The sequence below is a fragment of the Gopherus flavomarginatus genome, chromosome 10 (assembly GCF_025201925.1).
Source record: "Gopherus flavomarginatus isolate rGopFla2 chromosome 10, rGopFla2.mat.asm, whole genome shotgun sequence".
Taxonomy (NCBI): Eukaryota; Metazoa; Chordata; order Testudines; family Testudinidae; genus Gopherus; species Gopherus flavomarginatus.
The window spans coordinates 82,209,891-82,229,119 of record NC_066626.1 but is presented as its reverse complement, the minus strand read 5'-3'; the positions used below and the strand labels follow the sequence as shown (position 1 = coordinate 82,229,119).

The following is a 19,229-nucleotide window of genomic DNA, read 5'->3' as shown; positions in this document are numbered from 1 at the left end:
GATCCCGGCACCGAGACAGAACCCGGTCCTGATCCCGGCGCCGGTATGACTCCCGGTACCGATCCCCGGCACCGAGAAGATCTTCGGTGCCGGACCGCGCAGACTCTTATCAGCCGCGGTCGGCCCCGCCATGGCCTTCCAGACAGCCATCGGTGTAATCACAAGCGGACAGCGTATATGCGCTGGGCACCGACAGACAGGCGGCATTATTCCAGGACCCTCCGCAACAGGACCAGGGTCCGCAGCAGTGGGGGTTTTGGACACCCTGGGCGTACCATCAAGCCCAGGGCCCCCAACAGCTTCCTGCTAGGCCTGCAACGGCGGAGCACAGGGTGCCAGAGGCTTCGTTGTCTCGCCCCCCTCCCTCCCCGGATGGAGAGGAAGGATCGAAGCAGCAAGACCCTGGTCTTGCTCCTGAGACAGAGGCGAGGGCTGAGGGGGACCCCCCACTGGACACTTTCTTGCCAGGGGTCTCCTCATCCTCCTCTCCCGACGAAGCGGTGGCTGGTACTTCCTCCAATAGCCCTCCTCCGCTAGATCTCAGGGCACACCAAGACCTCCTTAGGCGAGTAGCACAGAATCTGAGCCTGCAAGCCGAGGAGGTCTCTGAGATCGAGGACCCCGTCGTCAGCATCCTCTCATCCGATGCTCCCACCAGGGTCGCCCTACCCTTCATTAGGACGATCCAGGCCAACGCCAATACAATCTGGCAGTCACCGGCCTCCATCCCCCCTACGGCGAGGGGCGTCGAGAGGAAGTACATGGCCCCCTCCAAGGGCTACGAGTACCTCCACGTTCACCCGACACCGTGTTCCCTGGTGGTGCAGTCGGTGAACGAGAGGGAGCGCCACGGACAGGAAGCCCCAGCCCCCAAATCCAAGGAGGCCAGGTATATGGACCTCCTAGGCCGCAAGGTCTATTCGGCTGGGGCTCTTCAGCTCAGGGTTTCAAATCAGCAAGCCCTTCTTAGCCGCTATGCTTTTAACTCGTGGGTGGCAGCGGACAAGTTTAAAGAGCTGCTGCCACAAGAGGCTCGTCAAGAATTTGCGGCGATTCTTGACGAGGGCAAGAAGGTTGCACGAACCTCGTTACAGGCCTCTTTGGACGCTGCAGACTCGGCTGCCCGTACCCTCGCCTCGGGGATAACGATGCGCCACATCTCCTGGCTTCAGGTTTCTGGCCTTCCACCGGAGCTCCAATACACCATCCAGGACCTCCCGTTCGAAGGCCAGGGCCTGTTTTCAGAAAAGACAGACCCCAGGCTGAAAAGTCTTAAAGACAATCGGGTCATTATGCGCTCCCTCGGGATGCACACGCCAGGAACGCAGCGCAGACCCTTCCGGCCGCAGCAGCAACAGCAGCGTAGGCCATACCCCCAGTTCCGCCAGCGGCAGGACCTTAATAGGCGCCGCGGCAGGAATGGAAGGCGTAGACAGTCGGGGAACCAAGGGGGGCAGAATCAAAGCTCCTCCAAGCCCCCGCCTGGGCCCAAGCCTTCGTTTTGAAGGTGCGCCCGAGGGCGCAATAACAGTTTCCCCCACGGATCCTTCCCCCCCGTTTTCCAACCGCCTTTCGTTTTTCCTCCCGGCGTGGACCCAAATAACATCGGACCGCTGGGTCTTACGCACGGTGCAGACGGGATACCGCCTGCAGTTTGTATCATTTCCTCCCTCCCGCCCCCCTTCCTCGTCCCTCTTCAGGGACCCCTCTCACGAGCAATTCCTTCGGCAGGAGGTACAGACGCTCCTCAACAAAGGAGCTATAGAGGCGGTTCCGGAAAACGAGAAAGGCAAGGGGTTTTATTCCCGCTACTTTCTGATCCCCAGGCCAAGGGAGGCCTCAGGCCTATCCTCGACCTGCGAGAGCTCAACAAGTACCTAGTGAAGTTGAAGTTCCGCATGGTATCCCTGGGGACCATTATCCTATCCCTGGATCCGGGAGACTGGTATGCCGCCCTCGACATGCAGGACGCTTATTTTCACATTGCCATTTGGCCACACCACAGACGTTTCCTTCGATTCGTGGTGGGCCGCCTTCACTACCAATTTGCAGTCCTCCCATTTGGCCTTTCTACGGCTCCGAGGGTATTCACAAAATGCATGGCCGTCGTTGTGGCACATCTTCGGCGCAGTCGTATCCACGTGTTCCCTTACCTAGACGATTGGTTAATTCGGGGCACGTCGGAGCTACAGGTTTGCAGCCACGTCCGCAGGATCACCGGCCTGTTTGCTACCTTGGGCCTCATGATCAACGTGGACAAGTCCACCCTGCTCCCCACGCAGAGGGTGGAGTTCATTGGGGCCGTCCTGGACTCCACCGTGGCTAGGGCCCTTCTGCCGTTGCCAAGGTTCCAGGCGTTGTCGGCGATCGTTCAGCGATTGCGGGCAGCCCCCTTAACATCAATACGGACATGTCTAACCCTGTTAGGCCACATGGCAGCATGCACATTTGTGACCGGTTACGCTCGGCTCCGCATGAGGCCCCTCCAGTCGTGGCTCATCGCACATTACCGGCCAGCAAGGCAACCACTAGACATGCTAATCACAATCCCCCAGGGGGTGTTGGATTCTCTCAGCTGGTGGCTAGACCAGTCCGTAGTGCGTGCGGGGCTCCCTTTCCACCCACCCCAGCCCTCGGTGTCCCTAACGACGGATGCCTCAGATCTCGGCTGGGGGGCCCACCTGGGATCCCTGAGAACAGAGGGCCTGTGGTCCCCGCAGGAGGTGAAGCTGCACATCAACATGCGGGAGTTGAGAGCGGTCCGCCTTGCTTGTCAAACGTTCTGCCACCAGCTTCGGGGTCATTGTGTCGTGGTGTTTACCGACAACACGACGACCATGTACTATATCAACAAGCAGGGCGGCACCAGATCCTCTCCCCTATGTCACGAGGCGATGCAACTCTGGGACTTTTGTGTAGCCCACTCCATTCACCTCACGGCTTCCTTCCTCCCCGGAGTACGGAACACGCTGGCGGACCGCCTGAGCAGATCCTTCCTCTCACACGAGTGGTCCCTTCGCCCGGACGTCGCCCTCTCGATCTTCCAGAGGTGGGGTTGTCCCCGTGTGGACCTCTTCGCGTCCGGGGGGAACAGGAAATGCCAGGCGTTCTGCTCTTTTCAGGGCAGGGAACCCGGGTCTATAGTGGATGCCTTCCTTATTCCGTGGACGACCCACTTGTTCTACGCGTTTCCCCCGTTCCCGCTGGTCCACAGGGTCCTTCTGAAGGTGCGCAGGGACAGGGCCCGCGTGATCATGGTAGCCCCGGCGTGGCCCAGACAGCATTGGTACCCCATGTTGCTGGACCTGGCCATAGCCGACCCAGTTCCCCTGCCCCTTCACCCGGACCTGATCACCCAGGAACACGGAACTCTCTGTCACCCGGACCTACAGTCGCTGCACCTAGCGGCGTGGCTCCTGCGTAGCTGACCAGTTCTGAGTTGCGCTGCTCCACCCCGGTACGGGAGGTACTCTTGGGCAGCAGGAAGCCTTCCACTAGAGCGACATACTCGGCCAAGTGGAAGCGTTTCTCCTGTTGGTGCGTGGAGAAAGGTCTCCGCCCGATGGAAGTTTCGGTGGCCAATATTTTAGACTATATTTGGTCCCTCAAACAACAGGGCCTGGCGATATCGTCCTTGCGGGTCCACCTGGCGGCTATCTCCACCTTTCACCCGGGTGGGGATGGCCGCTCCGTTTTTTCTCACCCGACGGTGACTAGATTCCTGAAGGGGCTGGAACGTTTGTACCCTAACGTCCGACTCCCTGCCCCGACCTGGGATCTTAACCTGGTGTTGTCTCGGCTCATGGGGCCCCCCTTCGAGCCGTTAGCTACTTTCTCCCTACTCTATCTCTCTTGGAAGACTGCTTTTCTAGTAGCTATCACCTCAGCTAGACGGGTGTTGGAACTCCGGGCTCTCACGGTAGACCCCCTGCATACAGTCTTCCATAAAGATAAGGTGCAGCTGAGGCCACACCCTGCCTTTCTCCCCAAGGTGGTCTCAGCCTTCCACGTCAACCAAGAGATATTCCTCCCGGTTTTTTTCCCGAAACCTCACTCTTCAGGCAGGGAGCAACAGATCCACTCGCTTGATGTCCGTAGGGCTCTCGCGTTCTATGTGGAGAGGACCAAACCCTTCCGCAAATCCCCCCAGCTTTTCGTGGCAGTAGCGGACCGCATGAAGGGGCTTCCTATCTCCTCCCAGAGGTTATCCTCATGGGTAACGTCCTGTATCAGGACCTGCTATGACTTGGCCCATGTTCCTACGGGCCGTGTGACTGCGCATTCTACCAGGGCGCAGGCGTCGTCGCTGGCTTTCCTCGCCCGTGTGCCCATCCAGGAAATCTGTCGGGCAGCGACCTGGTCATCGGTCCACACCTTTGCTTCCCACTACGCCCTGGTCCAGCAGTCAAGAGAGGACGCGGCCTTCGGATCTGCAGTGCTCCATGCCGCGACTTCTCACTCCGACCCCACCGCCTAGGTATGGCTTGGGATTCACCTAACTGGAATGGATGTGAGCAATCACTCGAAGAAGAAAAGACGGTTACTCACCTTTGTAACTGTTGTTCTTCGAGATGTGTTGCTCACATCCATTCCACACCCGCCCTCCTTCCCCACTGTCGGAGTAGCCGGCAAAAAGGAACTGAGGAGTGGGCGGGCCGGCAGGGGTATATATCGAGCGCCATGGCGGCGCCACTCTAGGGGGCGACCTGCCGGCCCACTGGAGTTGCTAGGGTAAAAAGTTTCCGACGAGCGTGCACGCGCGGCGCGCACACCTAACTGGAATGGATGTGAGCAACACATCTCGAAGAACAACAGTTACAAAGGTGAGTAACTGTCTTTTCCACCCCCTCCTCTCTCCACTGTGGAATGTCAGAGTTGATTTTTTTATTCCCTTAAGAATTTAAATACAGGTGACTGAGCTGAACTCACTTTGGGCTAATGGTGCACTAGCACTGGGGCTCCCCTACTATGAGCTGGAATCACTAAGAGCTGAAAATCACTAAAAAGCTAAAATCACTGAGCTGAGAGCACTGAGTACGGTGCTAACTAGTGGGGAGCCCAAAGCTATACTGTGGAACAGAGCTGCTGGCGGAGTGGAGCAGTTTATGGGCCCGGCTCGAGCGGATCACGGGACAGCTGGTGGCAGCAGAGCGGCTGGCAGAGCGGAGTAGCTGTGGGATGGGTGGAGCGGCCCACAGAGCGCCTGGAGCCGAGCAGTTTGCAGAGAGAACTGGAGCAGCTCATGGAGCAGAGCAGCTGGTGGAGCGGAGCAGTTTCTGAGGACGGCTGGAGGAGCAGAGTGGAGCAGCTGGTAAAGCGGGGCAGTTCGTGGAGAAGGCGGAAGCAGAACCCACGGAGAGGCAGGGCAGTTGGCCCCAGACCACGTAAGGTGCCCCTTTCTACCCAGGCTGGGGGAAGGGACCTCTACAGATAAACTCTCGAACTCTGGGGTGGCATTGACCAGAGACTTTTGGGTTGTTGGACTTTAGGGTGATTGGACTTAAAACCCTAAGGGGAAAAAGGACAGTGCCAAACGTACTTGGAGGTGGGTTTTTGTTTATGGTTTGTGTTATAACCCTGTTTGTGGTGTTTCTCCAATGGGATGCCGCATTGATTCCTTCCTTTATTAAAAAAGATTTTGCTACACTCAGACTCCGTGCTTGCGAGAGGGGAAGTATTGCCTCCTAGAGAGCCCGGGGGGGGGTGGTATGTAAGTGTCCCAGGTCACTGGGTGGGGGCTCGAGCCGGTTATGCATTGTGTTACTGAAACGGAACCCCTGGATACTGAACCCGGCCCTTGTTGCTGCCAACTCAGAGGGGCAGAAGGGTTACACTGTGATTCTAGGGAGCTGAGCCGCATCCCCCGCTGGGCTCGGGAACAAAGGGCTGGGAGCGGGGAGGGAGGAGGAGGAAGTTAAGTGCTGGCTGCTGAGGGCTCTGGGTGCACCTGCCTTGGGACAAAGGGAGGTCAGAGGGACGGGGCTCTGGGCTGACCAGGATGGTCTCAGCTGTAACTCTCTGTTCTCTGAGGTCCCCGGGCTGGTCCAGGTGACTAATCACCCGCCTGTCGGCCGTGCTGGCTGCATGTCCCTGCAGACGCTGGCGGAGGGGGCACTGCCCCCCAAGATGGTACAAGTCTCCCTCGGGGTCTGTCTCAGGGGGACTCGCTGCCCGGGGCTCACGGGGCGGGCGAGGCAGGGGGGCTGCAGGCCCAGGGGTCCAGCCCCAGGAGGCGATGAAGCCGCGTGACTTCCCCTGGAGGGAGAGCGAGACCCCTCGGGGCCTGGCCCACTGAAGAGGCCTCCCAGAGCCTGTCCCCACGCTGGGGCCGTGGCCCCAATCCTGGGGCTCTGTGACCCCGAGCTCACCCAGACTGCCAGGAAACAGGGTACTGCGCACAGAGGTGAGTGCGACAGGCAAATGCCCAGGGGTAGAGAGACTCCCCTGGCACAGGACGGTGGGTTGGGGGGCACAGGGGTCTCACCTGGAACAGGACAGGGATGGAGGGCGACTCACCTGGCACAGGACTGGGGGCGGGGCGTGGGGGGGTCTCACCTGGCACAGGATGGGGATGGGTTGGGGGGCGCCTCACCTGGCACAGGACGGGGACGGGCAGTGGGGTCTCACCTGGCATGTGCACCATGCGGCACTGGCAGCTGCTCACCACGGCCTCCTTCTCGCACTGCAGGCGGCAGGCGGCGATGCTGTACCCCTCGTAGCCCGGCAGGATCTGCTCCCCGGCCACGCTGGCCCGGCAGTTTCCCCAGGGCTGGGGCAGGTAGGTGAGCTGCAGGCAGGAGGGGGCGGTGAGGGCAGAGGAAGTGAGCAGGCAGCCCCCCCGCCCCCCGGGAGAGCACCCGCACGGAGCCGGGCGCAGGGACACTCCTGGTGCCGCCTTCGCCCCGTGCTAGGCTGGAGGGACCGGGGCCCATCGCCCAACGCAGCCGGGCTCGTGCCAGGAGCGCCAGACCGCAGGGGGGTGGTACTGCCCCCCCCACGCCAGGGAGGGGAACCGACCGCCGGCTTGGCCCCCCACAGCCTTGGAGCTACCTGGGCCCCACCTCGCCCTCCGGCCTGCTCTGCCCCCTCAGCCATCTCAGCACCCCATCCTGCCCCCCTCAGACATCTCTGCCCCCTCCGCCCCCTCAGCCAGCTCCGCCCCAATCTGCTCTGCCCCAGCCAGCTTCACCCCCACTACACCTTACCCACCCCCCCTCATCCAGCTCTGCCCCCTCAGCCTGCCCCGCCCCAGCCAGCTCTGCCTCCTCCACTCCCCCCAGCCAGCTCCACCACTCTGCCCCCCCCGGCCATCTCCACCCCCTCCGCTCCCCCAGCCAGCTCTGCCCCCCAGCCTGCCCCACCCCTCATCCAGCTCCACCCCCACTACACCTCATCTCCTCCCCCTCAGCCAGCCCAGCCCCCCAGCCTGCCCCGCCCCAGCCAGCTCTGCCCCCTTATCCAGCTCCACCCCCTCAGCCATCTCAGCACCCCAGCCTGCCCCACCCCTCATCCAGCTCCACCCCCACTACACCTCACCTACCCCCCCCAGCCAGCTCTGCCCCAGCCAGCTTTACCCCTACTACACCTCACCCACCCCCCCTCAGCCAGCTCCGCCCCCCCAGCCAGCTCAACCCCCACACCTCACCTACTCCCCCTCAGCCAGCTGCACCCCCAGCCTGCCCCACCCCGGCCAGCTCCACCCCCTCCGCCCCCCAGCCTGCCCCACCTCTCAGCCAGCTCGACCCCCACTATACCTCACCTACCCCCCCAGCCGCCAGCTCCACCCCCAACTACACCTCACCTACCCCCCCAGCCAGCTCTGCTCTGCCCCTTCATCCAGCTCCACCCCCTCGGCCATCTCAGCATCCCAGCCAGCTCTGCCCCCTCCACTCCCCCCAGCCAGCTCCACCACTCTTCCCCCCCCGGCCATTTCCACCCCCTCCGCCCCCCCAGCCAGCTCTGCCCCCCAGCCTGCCTCACCCCTCAGCCAGCTCCACCCCCACTACACCTAACCCACCCCCACCCAGCCCTGCCCCCTCAGCCTGCCCAGCCCCCCAGCCAGCTCCACCACTCTGCCCCCCCCGGCCATTTCCACCCCCTCCGCCCCCCCACCCAGCTCTGCCCCCTCAGCCTGCCCAGCCCCCCAGCCAGCTCCACCCTCCGCCCCCCCAGCCAGCTCCGCCCCCTCTGCCCCTGGCCAGCTCCGCCCCTCCACCCCCAGCCTGCTCCACCCCCGGCCTGCCCCGCCCCTCATCTAGCTCCACCCCCTCAGCCTGCCCAGCCCCCCAGCCTGCCCCGCCCCAGCCAGCTCTTCTCTGCCCCCCCAGTCAGCTCCACCCCCACTACACCTCATCTACCCCCACATGGCCAGCTCTGCCCCCTGGCGAGCTCTGCCCTCCCACCAGCCCATCTGACCAACTCTGTCCCCACTTGGCCCCAGCTGGCCAGCTCCACCCCCCAGAGCCTCACGTAGCTCTGCCCTCCTCCGACCCCCCAGCGCCCCAGCACCCCGGCCCAGCCTCACCCTCTGCTCCTGGCAGGACACGAAGGTCTGGAAGCCGGGGGAGACCCCGAAGCCCAGCTGGTGGATGTAGGGCGGCTCGTCCTGGCTGTGGATCTGCACCCGGATCCCGGCCTCGAACGACGTCTCATCTGCGGGAGGCAGGGAAAGGCCAGAGGTTCAGCGCTGCAGACGGACCTCGGCTCCTCGCCCCCTGCCTGGGACAGCCCCCCCGGCTCCTCGCCCCCTGCCTGGGACAAGCCCCCCCGGCTCCTTGCCCCCTGCCTGGGACAGCCCCCCCCATCTCCTGCCCCCTGCCTGGGACGAGCCCCCCCCCAGGTCCTCGCCCCCTGCCTGGGACAGGCCCCCCCGTCTCCTGCCCCTCAGCCCGGGACAGCACCCCCCCAGGTCCTCACCCCCTGCCTGGGACGAGCTTCCCCCCCCCGGCTCCTCACCCCCTGCCTGGGACAAGCCCCCCCGGCTCCTTGCCCCCTGCCTGGGACAGCCCCCCCCCATCTCCTGCCCCCTGCCTGGGACGAGCCCCCCCCCCAGTCCTCGCCCCCTGCCTGGGACAGGCCCCCCCGTCTCCTGCCCCTCAGCCCGGGACAGACCCCCTCCCCAGCTCCCCCCCAGGTGCTGCGGGAGCCCCCCCGCTCACTGGTCTCTCTCCAGATGGGCAGATATTCCTCCTGCTGGACGTCCAGCATCAGCTCCAGCCCGTTGCCCATCCCGCCCTGGCGGGTGACGCGCGGGCGCCTCCGGTCGGCGTTGAATGTGTAGCACTTGCCGTAGCGGGTGTAAACCTGGGCAGGAGGTGGGGGAGGGGTTAGTGCCGCTGCGGGAGCTCAGCCTGCGGCCCTGGGGCTGGGTTGTTACACCGCCCCACGCTCGGGACCGGGGAGACGTGGGGCTTTACAGCCACTTTGCGCTCCCCTGTCTGAGGCTGTGCCCGGCCCAGCCCAGCCCAACCCTCTGTCTGCTAGAGCAGCCTTGGGACTGCACTGACCTACGCTCTGACCCATGGGCCCGGATCTGTCCCCCTATGGGCCCTGGGCGACAGAGAATATCCACAGCGCAGAGTACCTGACCATGCCCCTGAACCGCACCCATGGGTCCTGGGGAGCACAGAATAGCTACTTCAGAACCTCTCACTCCCTCCCCAGCCCAGCCCTGGGCTCCCCCCAACACACAGCTCTGCCAGTGCCCCTCACTCCCGACCCGCAGGCCCTGCTAGCCCAGCCCTGAGCTCCATCCCAGCTCTGCCGGGGCCACTCAATCCTGACCCGCAGGCCCTGCTAGCCCAGTCCTGAGCTCCCCCCCAACACACAGCTCTGCCGGGGGCCCTTCGATCCTGACCTGGATGCACCCCAAGGCACCAGGCTTCAGCCAGGATCCTGCCTTCAGTGGCTGATGCCAATGTGCCTAGGGACGTGTCCCCAGGGACCTGCTGGATCTGGTAGGGGGTGCAGGAGGGTCACCCCAGGACCCACTGTGGGGCGATGCCACCCTGAGGCTGTCGCTTCTGTCTGCCCTGCACCAGGCAGGTTGGTTAAGGTATGGTCCACCCACCCGCCTCCCTGCATCACAACACAGCCCCCCACACACACACGTGACCCTGCACCCCAGCCACATGGCCCCTCCCCAACCCCCCAGCCTTCAGCACATGTCCCCCCTCCAGCTACACAGCCCCTCCTCAACCCCCCAGGCTTCAGCACACGCCCCCCCAACCCACTTCACCCCCCCCACCAGCAAAGTAACACACGGCCCCTCCCTGGCATTTGGATGTGGCATCTCTGAGACGGGGGGTGGGGAGGGTGGAGAGGATTGGAGGAGTTGGGGAGCGACCCCCAAGGCAGCAATGTCCCAGGGATCCCACCTAACTGGGGCAGAGCAGGGCAGGGATCTGGGAGGGGGCTCCTATCCCTCCCATTCTCTACAGTCCCCATCAGCACCACGTGTGAGCTGCCCAAATGCCCGCAGAGTCCCCCCCCCCAGAGCCCCCCAGTACCGTGTGCGCCCTTCCCCCCGTCCCCACACGCAGAGCCAGCGACCTGCCTCGGACCCCGGCCAGCCCCCACCCAGCCCCCCAGTACTGTGTGCGCCTACCCTGCCCCCACACAGCGAGCCAGTGACCTGCCTCGGATCCCGACCAGCTGCCCCCCCAGCCCTCCAGTACTGAGTGCACCCGCCCTATCCCCACACACATAGCCAGTGACCTGCCATGGACCCTGGCCAGCCCCCACCCAGCCCCCCAGTACTGTGTGCGCCTGCCCTGCCCCCACACAGCGAGCCAGAGACCTGCCTCGGACCCCGGCCAGCTGCCCCCCCAGCCCCCCAGTACCGTGTGCACCCGCCCTATCCCCACACACAGAGCCAGCGACCTGCCTCGGACCCCGGCTAGCTGCCCCCCCAGCCCCCCAGTACCGTGTGCACCCGCCCTATCCCCACACACAGAGCCAGTGACCTGCCATGGACCCCGGCCAGCTGCCTCCCCAGCCCCCTAGTACCGTGTGCACCCGCCCTATCCCCACACACAGAGCCAGTGACCTGCCATGGACCCTGGCCAGCCCCCACCCAGCCCCCCAGTACTGTGTGCGCCTGCCCTGCCCCCACACAGCGAGCCAGAGACCTGCCTCGGACCCCAGCCAGCTGCCCCCCCAGCCCCCCAGTACCGTGTGCACCCGCCCTATCCCCACACACAGAGCCAGCGACCTGCCTCGGACCCCGGCTAGCTGCCCCCCCAGCCCCTCAGTACTGTGTGTGCCTGCCCTGCCCCCACACAGCGAGCCAGAGACCTGCCTCGGACCCCGGCCAGCTGCCCCCCCAGCCCCCCAGTACCGTGTGCACCCGCCCTATCCCCACACACAGAGCCAGCGACCTGCCTCGGACCCCGGCTAGCTGCCCCCCCAGCCCCCCAGTACCGTGTGCACCCGCCCTATCCCCACACACAGAGCCAGAGACCTGCCTCGGACCCCGGCCAGCTGCCCCCCCAGCCCCCCAGTACCGTGTGCACCCGCCCTATCCCCACACAGAGAGCCAGAGACCTGCCTCGGACCCCGGCCAGCTGCCCCCCCAGCCCCCCAGTACCATGTGCACCCGCCCTATCCCCACACACAGAGCCAGTGACTTGCCATGGACCCTGGCCAGCCCCCACCCAGCCCCCCAGTACCGTGTGCACCCGCCCTATCCCCACACACAGAGCCAGAGACCTGCCATGGACCCCGGCCAGCTGCCTCCCCAGCCCCCTAGTACCGTGTGCACCCGCCCTATCCCCACACACAGAGCCAGTGACCTGCCATGGACCCCGGCCAGCCCCCACCCAGCCCCCCAGTACCGTGTGTGCCTGCCCTGCCCCCACACAGCGAGCCAGAGACCTGCCTCGGACCCCGGCCAGCCCCCACCCAGCCCCCCAGTACCGTGTGCACCCGCCCTATCCCCACACACATAGCCAGTGACCTGCCATGGACCCTGGCCAGCCCCCACCCAGCCCCCCAGTACCGTGTGCACCCGCCCTATCCCCACACACATAGCCACTGACCTGCCACCGACCCCGGCCAGCCCCCACCCAGCCCCCCAGTACCATGTGCACCCGCCCTGCCCCCACACACAGAGCCAGTGACCTGCCACGGACCCCGGCCAGCCCCCACCCAGCCCCCCAGTACCATGTGCGCCTGCCCTGCCCCCACACACAGAGCCAGAGACCTGCCACGGACCCCGGCCAGCCCCCACCCAGCCCCCCAGTACTGTGTGCGCCTGCCCTGCCCCCACACAGAGAACCAGTGACCTGCCACGGACCCCGGCCAGCTGCCCCCCTGCCCCTGCCAGCCCCGCAGTCCCGCGTGTGCCAACCCCACGGCAGGGGACTCACGGGCGTGAAGTGCTGGGGGCCGCAGGGCTCCCCCCGGAAGCGGCAGACCAGCAACATGTCCTGGATCTGGTGGCCCAGGCGGTGGAAGAGGCTGTGCATGGTGCGCTCAGAGCGGCGCGGCGGCAGGAAGCGCGAGTAGTTGGCGAGGCGGCTGAGCCAGTGGCGCTGGGCGTTGGGCAGCCCATCCAGCAGCCCGGGCAGCAGGGAGCGGTTCTCCCCGGCCAGCCCCAGCCACTGCCCTGCCGAGTACAGGTCGGGCTTGGTGAGCTGCGGGAAGCGCACGGGGTTGTTGTTGCAGAGGGTGACGGCCGGGAAGTGCAGCCGCGTGGCCCACTCCATGCGCACTCGGCTGTGCACGGGGCAGGACAGCAGGTAGCGGACGCGGTTGCTGGACCAGGTGCCCAGGAGGCCGAGCGAGAGCAGGAAGGCCAGGCCCCAGAACAGGCACCGCGGGCGCGACCGCTGGTGGGAGCCGATGTGGCGCAGGCCGTGGATCTTGGTGACGCGCAGGAACCGGGCGGTGATCTGGGCAAAGGACCTGCCCAGGGCTGGGGCCAGGGGCGCCCCCCTGGGGCAGCAGGAATGGGGCTGGGGCATCGTCACCGGCTGGGCCTGGTGTCCTCAGGCTTCAGCCAGTGGTCGGTTTGCCCTGGGAGGCGTCCGTCCCCGCAGCCTGCCCTGGCTCTGCCGAGAGGTGCCTGGCCCCACAGCCTGCCCTGGATCTGTCCTGGCTCTGCCCCAGAGGCACTCAGCCCTACGGCCTGCCCTGGACCTGTCCTGGCTCTGCCCAGAGGTGCCTGGCCCCACGGCCTGCCCTGGATCTGTCCTGGCTCTGCCCTGGCTCTGTCCAGAGGCAACTGGCCCAACGGCCTGCCCTGGACCTGTCCTGGCTCTGCCCCAGAGGCACCCGGCCCCACAGCCTGCCCTGGACCTGTCCTGGCTCTGCCCAGAGGTGCCTGGCCCCACGGCCTGCCCTGGATCTGTCCTGGCTCTGCCCTGGCTCTGTCCAGAGGCAACTGGCCCCACGGCCTGCCCTGGACCTGTCCTGGCTCTGCCCCAGAGGCACCCGGCCCCACAGCCTGCCCTGGATCTGCCCTGGCTCTGTCCAGAGGCAACTGGCCCCACGGCCTGCCCTGGATCTGTCCTGGCTCTGCCCAGAGGTGCCTGGCCCCACAGCCTGCCCTGGATCTGCCCTGTGAGGTGCCTGGCCCCACAGCCTGCCCTAGTTTCCCTCCACGGAGGTTCCTCTCTCCGGAGCCTGTTGTGCAGCTCCCGGTATCCAGCGCCTTGCGCGAGCTGAGCATGACAGGTGCCTCCTGAGCTGCTCCAGTGACGGGCGAGGCGAGGGGCGGGGGCTAGTGCAGACAGACGCCCTCCCCACAAGCTCCAGGCAGGAACGGAAAATTCCTAGAGCTCCTCTGGCACCGGGCTGGGCGGGTGGCGTTGTGCTGGCCCTGGCATCAGGGCGAAGGAGGCTGGCAGGATCTGGGTGCCCAGCAGGGACAGAGAGCCCAGGGGGGTCCACGTCCCAGCCCTCATGAGCCCACCACAGCTGGTGGCTCAGGTGCTGTGTCCCGGCAGGGCTGTGTGGTCACCCCTGCCCCAGGAACCCTGGCTTCTGCCCGTCCTCGGCCCCATCACCCCACTCCCCAGACGCAGGGTCCTGCCCCAGATTGTTTGTGCCCCTCAGACAGTGCCTGGCCCTGCCCCCAGTTGGGGGGCTCCCTCGGGGGGTTCCCAGCACAGCCGCACAAATTGGGGAGCGACAGGAGGGGCAGAGCTGGGGCAGGGGCTGCGAGGCTGGGGGAGGCTCCCCCACCCAGAGTGAGCCGTTCACAGGCAGCAGCAACACTTCCCTCTGCCTGCCAGCATTGCTCTGAATGACCCATCCTGGCATTGCCCCCCCAGCTCCCTCCTCCAACCCCAGGCCGGCAGGCGGGGTCCCCCACACCGGGGCTGGGCCGGGGCGCCCGATCCTGGCGTCTGATGCGGGCGCCAGTCGGCTCTTTGATGCGGCAGGCGAGACGGTGATCAGAGCGCGGGGCCTAACACGGTGGGGGGGGGGGCTGCGGTCCCCCTGTCGGCTCCTCAAAGGGAGACGCTGTCGGCGCGGCTCCGACACCCAGACAGCTCATCAGGGCGGCTTCAAAGCCGCGTCTCCATGTTCTCAGTGCTGCCTGGCAGCCTCTGATCAGCTCGGCAGCCCATCCCCTGGCCCTGGTGAGACAGCTGGCAGCACAGGGGCAGTTGTGGGGGGGAGGGAGAGTGCCCAGGGTACAGACCCCGTGATGCCCCCCCTTGGCACTCGGCAGCTCCCGCAGGGCAGCATCGGGACCTGGGGCCTGGCATCTCCACGGGCTTCCCCTTCCTAAGAGCCGAGGGGCTGCCCCGGGCCCCCGTTGGAACAGTCGGTGCCCCTCCGGCCACGGCCAAGTGCCCGCTGCCACCCGGGGGCAGGGCGTGTGCAGCCCTGGGCATGGCTCAGCCCACAGAAGAAGCCAGCAGCAGCCACATCCCAGGAGCCTAAGATCCCAAGATGGGGTGATGAGGGGTGGTCCCCGGTGTTGGGACCCCAGCTGGTACCCAGCACCCACTCCTGTACCTGCCTCCGATGGGGCAGCACAAAACCTGACTGTCTCGTCTCCTTCGACACCAGAGCATCCTCCCGCCCCAGGCACTGCAGCCCCTGCCTGCCCTGCACCCTCTGCCCCCATGCACCACCCCTATCCCCTGTGCTCTCCCCATCCCTGTGCTCTGTTCTGCCCCACCTCCCCTAGGGACAGCACCGTGCTCCCCCCAGCTCCCCCCTCCCATTGTGCCCCCTACAGAGACTGGGCAGCAGGGAGGGTGCCAGCTCCTTAGCTGTCCCTGAGCCAGTGGGGCAGACCAGGCTGCTTGGGGGCAGGCCAGCCGGCTCCGAGCGCTTAGCACGGGGTGGGGAGAGGTTCCTGGCACAGCCGTGGACCCCCAGAGCCAGTGCAGCCCTTCCCCTTCCCCACGCCAGCACTGGGAGCCAGCCTGGCGGGGCAGCAGGGGTAGGGACACAGGGTGCCAGGCTCTAGCTTTCACCACCTCACCCGGGCGTGGCTTCTGCCTGCTGCCCCTCAGCATCCTGCCAGGGCGGGACTGCCCCAGTGTGCACACGTCTCCATCGGTGTCTGCGTGCCTCACTGTCACGGAGTGTGGGGAGTCCGGCCCTGCACCCCTCTTCCTGGGACCCACAGTGACTCTTAGCCAGCCAGTAAAACAGAAGTTTTATTGGACAACAGGAACACAGGTTACAGCAGAGCTTGCAGGCACAGTCAGGACCCCTCCACCGAGTCCTTCTGGGCTTTCAGGGTGCTTGGATCCTAGCTAGGATACCCTGAATTCCAACCACCCAGCCCCAAGCCCAAACTCAAACTGCTTCCCTCCTGCCACTCCCTTCCTTTGTCCCCCTTCCCGGGCAAAGGTGTTGACCTTTCCCCTCCCTTACCTAGCTCAGGTTACAGGCTCTGGCATCGTCCATCCCCTAGAGTCCTCCTCTGCTCTCCCGCTCCCCACACAGACAGCCCCTACTCCATCACACTCACGCACGGCTAGGCCATGTGCCGGTGCTGGTCTGCATGCTGAGCAGGCATGCTGCATGTGTGCGTGTGCATGCTGTGTGTGTGCGTGTGCATGCTGTGTGTGCATGTGCATGCACTCTGCGTGTGTGTGTGCATGCTGTGTGTGCGCATGTGCATGCACTCTGTGTGTGTGTGTGCATGCTGTGTGCGCGTGTGCATGCACTCTGTGTGTGTGCATGCTGTGTGTGTGCGTGTGCATGCACTCTGTGTGCATGCTGCATGTGTGCGTGTGCATGCACTGTGTGTGTGCACGTGTGCATGCTGTGTGTGTGTGTGTGCATATTGCTTGTGTGTGCGCATGCTGTGTGTGTGTACATGTGTATGCATGCTGTGTGTGTGCGTGTGCATGCTGCGTGTGTGTGTGCATGCTGTGTGTGTGTGTGCGTGCATGCTACATGTGTGTGCATGCTGCGTGTGTGCGTGTGCATGCTGCTTGTGTGTGCGCATGCTGTGTGTGTGTACGTGTGTGTGCATGCTGTGTGTGTGTGTGCATGCTGCGTGTGTGTGTGCATGCTGTGTGTGTGTGTGTGTGCATGCTGCGTGTGTGTGCATGCTGCATGTGTGCGTGTGCATGCTGCTTGTGTGTGCGCATGCTGTGCATGCTGTGTGTGTGTGTGCATGCTGCGTGTGTGCATGCTGCGTGTGCGTGTGCATGCACTCTGTGTGTGTGCATGCTGTGTGTGTGTGTGCATGTGCATGCTGTGTGCGTGTGCATGCAGTGTGTGTGTGTACGTGTGTGTGCATGCAGTGTGTGTGTGTGTGCGCGTGTGCATGCCGTGTGTGTGCGCGCGTGCCCCTGTGGCAGTGTTTGCATGACGTGCATACACACTGTGTGTGTGTCTGAGCACTGTGTATTGTGCGGCTGTGTCTGTGTGTACATGGTGTATGTACGGGTGTGTGCAGGGCCATCCTTAGGCATAGGTAGGGCACCTGAAAATTTGGGGCATCCCTGGGTCTTAGTGTCCCTCCCTTCGGCTCTTCCTGTCCCTGTTCTGACCCTTCCTGCAGCCTCCCAGCTGGCTGCTGTAGCCTGGTGACTTACTCTGGAGGGGATCTAGGACTTCATAGTGAAAAAGCCTCCAGCTGCCAGACCTGTCAGCACAACAGTGAAACCATTAAAGAGCCATTCGAGGGGTAATGAAGCCATTTCACAGGCACTTGCCAGCGCCCAAGGATAAACTCTCCATTTCCGAATTTACTGACAAAACCAGCTGTGCGTCACTGGCCTGTTTTCTCAGAACGTCAGTCTACAGGACCCTTAGTTTAAAATTTGCTTTACAAATATTTCATTAGTGAGTTGGTGAAAATTATAAAATCATATCTCTAAAAAATCCTTGCACAGATTTTTATATGCACAATCATCTTAGCCTTAAATGCTTGGATCTTCAGACAGAGTATTTTAAATACATCCTTCAAAATACCCCACCCCCCTTATCTAAAACACACACGTGAGCCTGGGCTGCCATCAGGCATAGGGGCACCAGTTTAATAATACTGCACAGGGCCCCATAAACCCCAAGGAGGGCCCTGTGGAAGTGCGCCTGTATCTGTGTGCTGTGTGCTCTGTGTGTGTGTGTGTGTGTGTGCAATGTATGTGCAGTGTGTGTGTCTGTGTGCTGTGTGTGCGCAATGTATGTGCAGCGTGTGTGCAATGTGTCTATGTGCAGTGTGTGTGTCTGTGTGCACTGTGTATGTGCAGTGTGTGTGGTGTGTGTGTATGTGCCGTGTGTGTGTCTGTGTGCTGTGCGTGTGCAGTGTGTGTGTGTATGTGCAGTGTGTGTGCCTATGTCTGTGTGCTGTGTACATGCAGTGTCTGTGTGTGTGCAATGTATGTGCAGTGCGTGTGTCTGTGTGCACTGTGTATGTGCAGTGTGTGGTGTGTGTGCATATGCAGTGTGTGTGCTGCGCATGTGCAGTGTGTGTATGTGCAGTGTGTGCCTATGTATGTGTGCAGTGTATGTGCAGTGTGTGTGAGAATGCAGTGTGTGTGTGTGCAGTGTGTGTGTGTGTGCAGTGCATGTGCAGTGTGTGTGTATGTGCAGGCGCACCGACAGTTGTGAATACGCTGCCCGCTCTGGGGGACTCCTGCCAGGCTGGGAGGGACTGGCTCTGAGCTCCCTGGCAGAGGCTGGTGTGTTTGGAGCTGGGGCTGCCCCGGAGGTGCTGGCTGGGGGCAGAGCACGGGGGCGGGGGGCAGGGTCACCAGGCAGGGGAGCTCTGTGATCGTACGGGGAGCAATGTTGACATCAATTTGTGTTTTGCTCTCTGGTTGAGGGGGATCCCTGCTCACTCTCTCTGCTCCGTTGTTCCCCAGGTTGCTGCACTCGGGGCTCCCCACTCATCTCGGGTCGTTCCTTTCCTGCCCTGCCCCCGGGCTGGGCCCTGCCCCATGCCCCTGGCCTGCTCTGTGCCTTGTGTCAGCCCAGGAGTGGCACCAACCTTTCTGCCACCCCGGGCGGCGCCAAGGACGGAAGACGGAGAAGCTGCCGCTGAAAGTGGTTCGGGACGATATAGAAAAGCTGGATGAACACAAGTCCATGGGGCCAGATGTGCTGCATCCTAGGGTGCTGAGGGAGTTGGCGAATGTGATTGCAGAGCCACTGGCCATTATCTCTGAAAACTCCTGGCAATCCGGGGAGGTCCTGGATGACTGGAAAAAGGCTAATGTGGTGCCCATCTTTAAAAAAGGGAAGGAGGAGGATCCGGGGACCTGCCTGCCATGCGTCCGCTTCTGCTCGCACCTGCCCGCGATGTGCCTGCCTCAGCGAACAGGCCAGTGTCCCCTGGGAACAGAACCACGCTCAGAGCTACGCTGCCGACAGCCACTTAGCACCAGCCAGTCGGTGCCCCCAGGCCCAGCTCTGCGCCTGCCCGTGGAGATCGGAGACCGGCAGTGGTGCTGGGCCACGTTTCAGGGGTGCTGAAAACTGGCTAATGACAGTAACCCTGCTGCTCAAACGCATGGTGGCAAGGGGCGATTCCCGCTCACGCCACACGGCTCAGCACAGCTCCGGGGCTCCCCAGAATCATGAAATACGCAACTTTGTTCTGGCAGCGCTGGCCAATGTCGGACAGTGACACCCGGGGGTGCTGCGCCCCTCGTTCCCGCGCCGATGGAAACGGGGCCATGAGTATCGGAACAGCGTCTGGGCCATTACCGAGCTCTTCTGTGTATGACGCCAAGACACCACCTCAGAGCCCCGAACTCGCGTGCTGCGGCTCACAGGCCTGAGGCCATGCAAGAGAAGTGCTG

The 19,229-nt window shown here is 63.8% G+C and overlaps 1 protein-coding gene across 2 annotated transcripts in view; it reads right to left on the bottom strand.

Annotated features, from left to right (window-relative positions):
- Positions 1-13,450, bottom strand: part of ASIC4 (acid sensing ion channel subunit family member 4) — a 53,539-nt gene extending 40,089 nt beyond the window's left edge. Inside the window, exons 1-5 of one of the 2 annotated variants that reach the window (XM_050969673.1) lie at positions 13,409-13,450; positions 12,369-13,052; positions 9,159-9,303; positions 8,525-8,652; positions 6,628-6,787 (exon numbers count right to left, since the gene is read on the bottom strand). In XM_050969673.1, the coding sequence (XP_050825630.1) occupies positions 6,628-6,787; positions 8,525-8,652; positions 9,159-9,303; positions 12,369-12,965 (1,030 nt within the window). In that variant the 5' untranslated portion in view covers positions 12,966-13,052; positions 13,409-13,450. Of the gene's footprint in view, positions 1-6,627; positions 6,788-8,524; positions 8,653-9,158; positions 9,304-12,368; positions 13,053-13,249; positions 13,292-13,408 lie in introns of those variants that run through there. The other variant, XM_050969672.1, reaches the window with a different exon arrangement.
- Between the last annotated feature and the right edge of the window lie 5,779 nt (positions 13,451-19,229).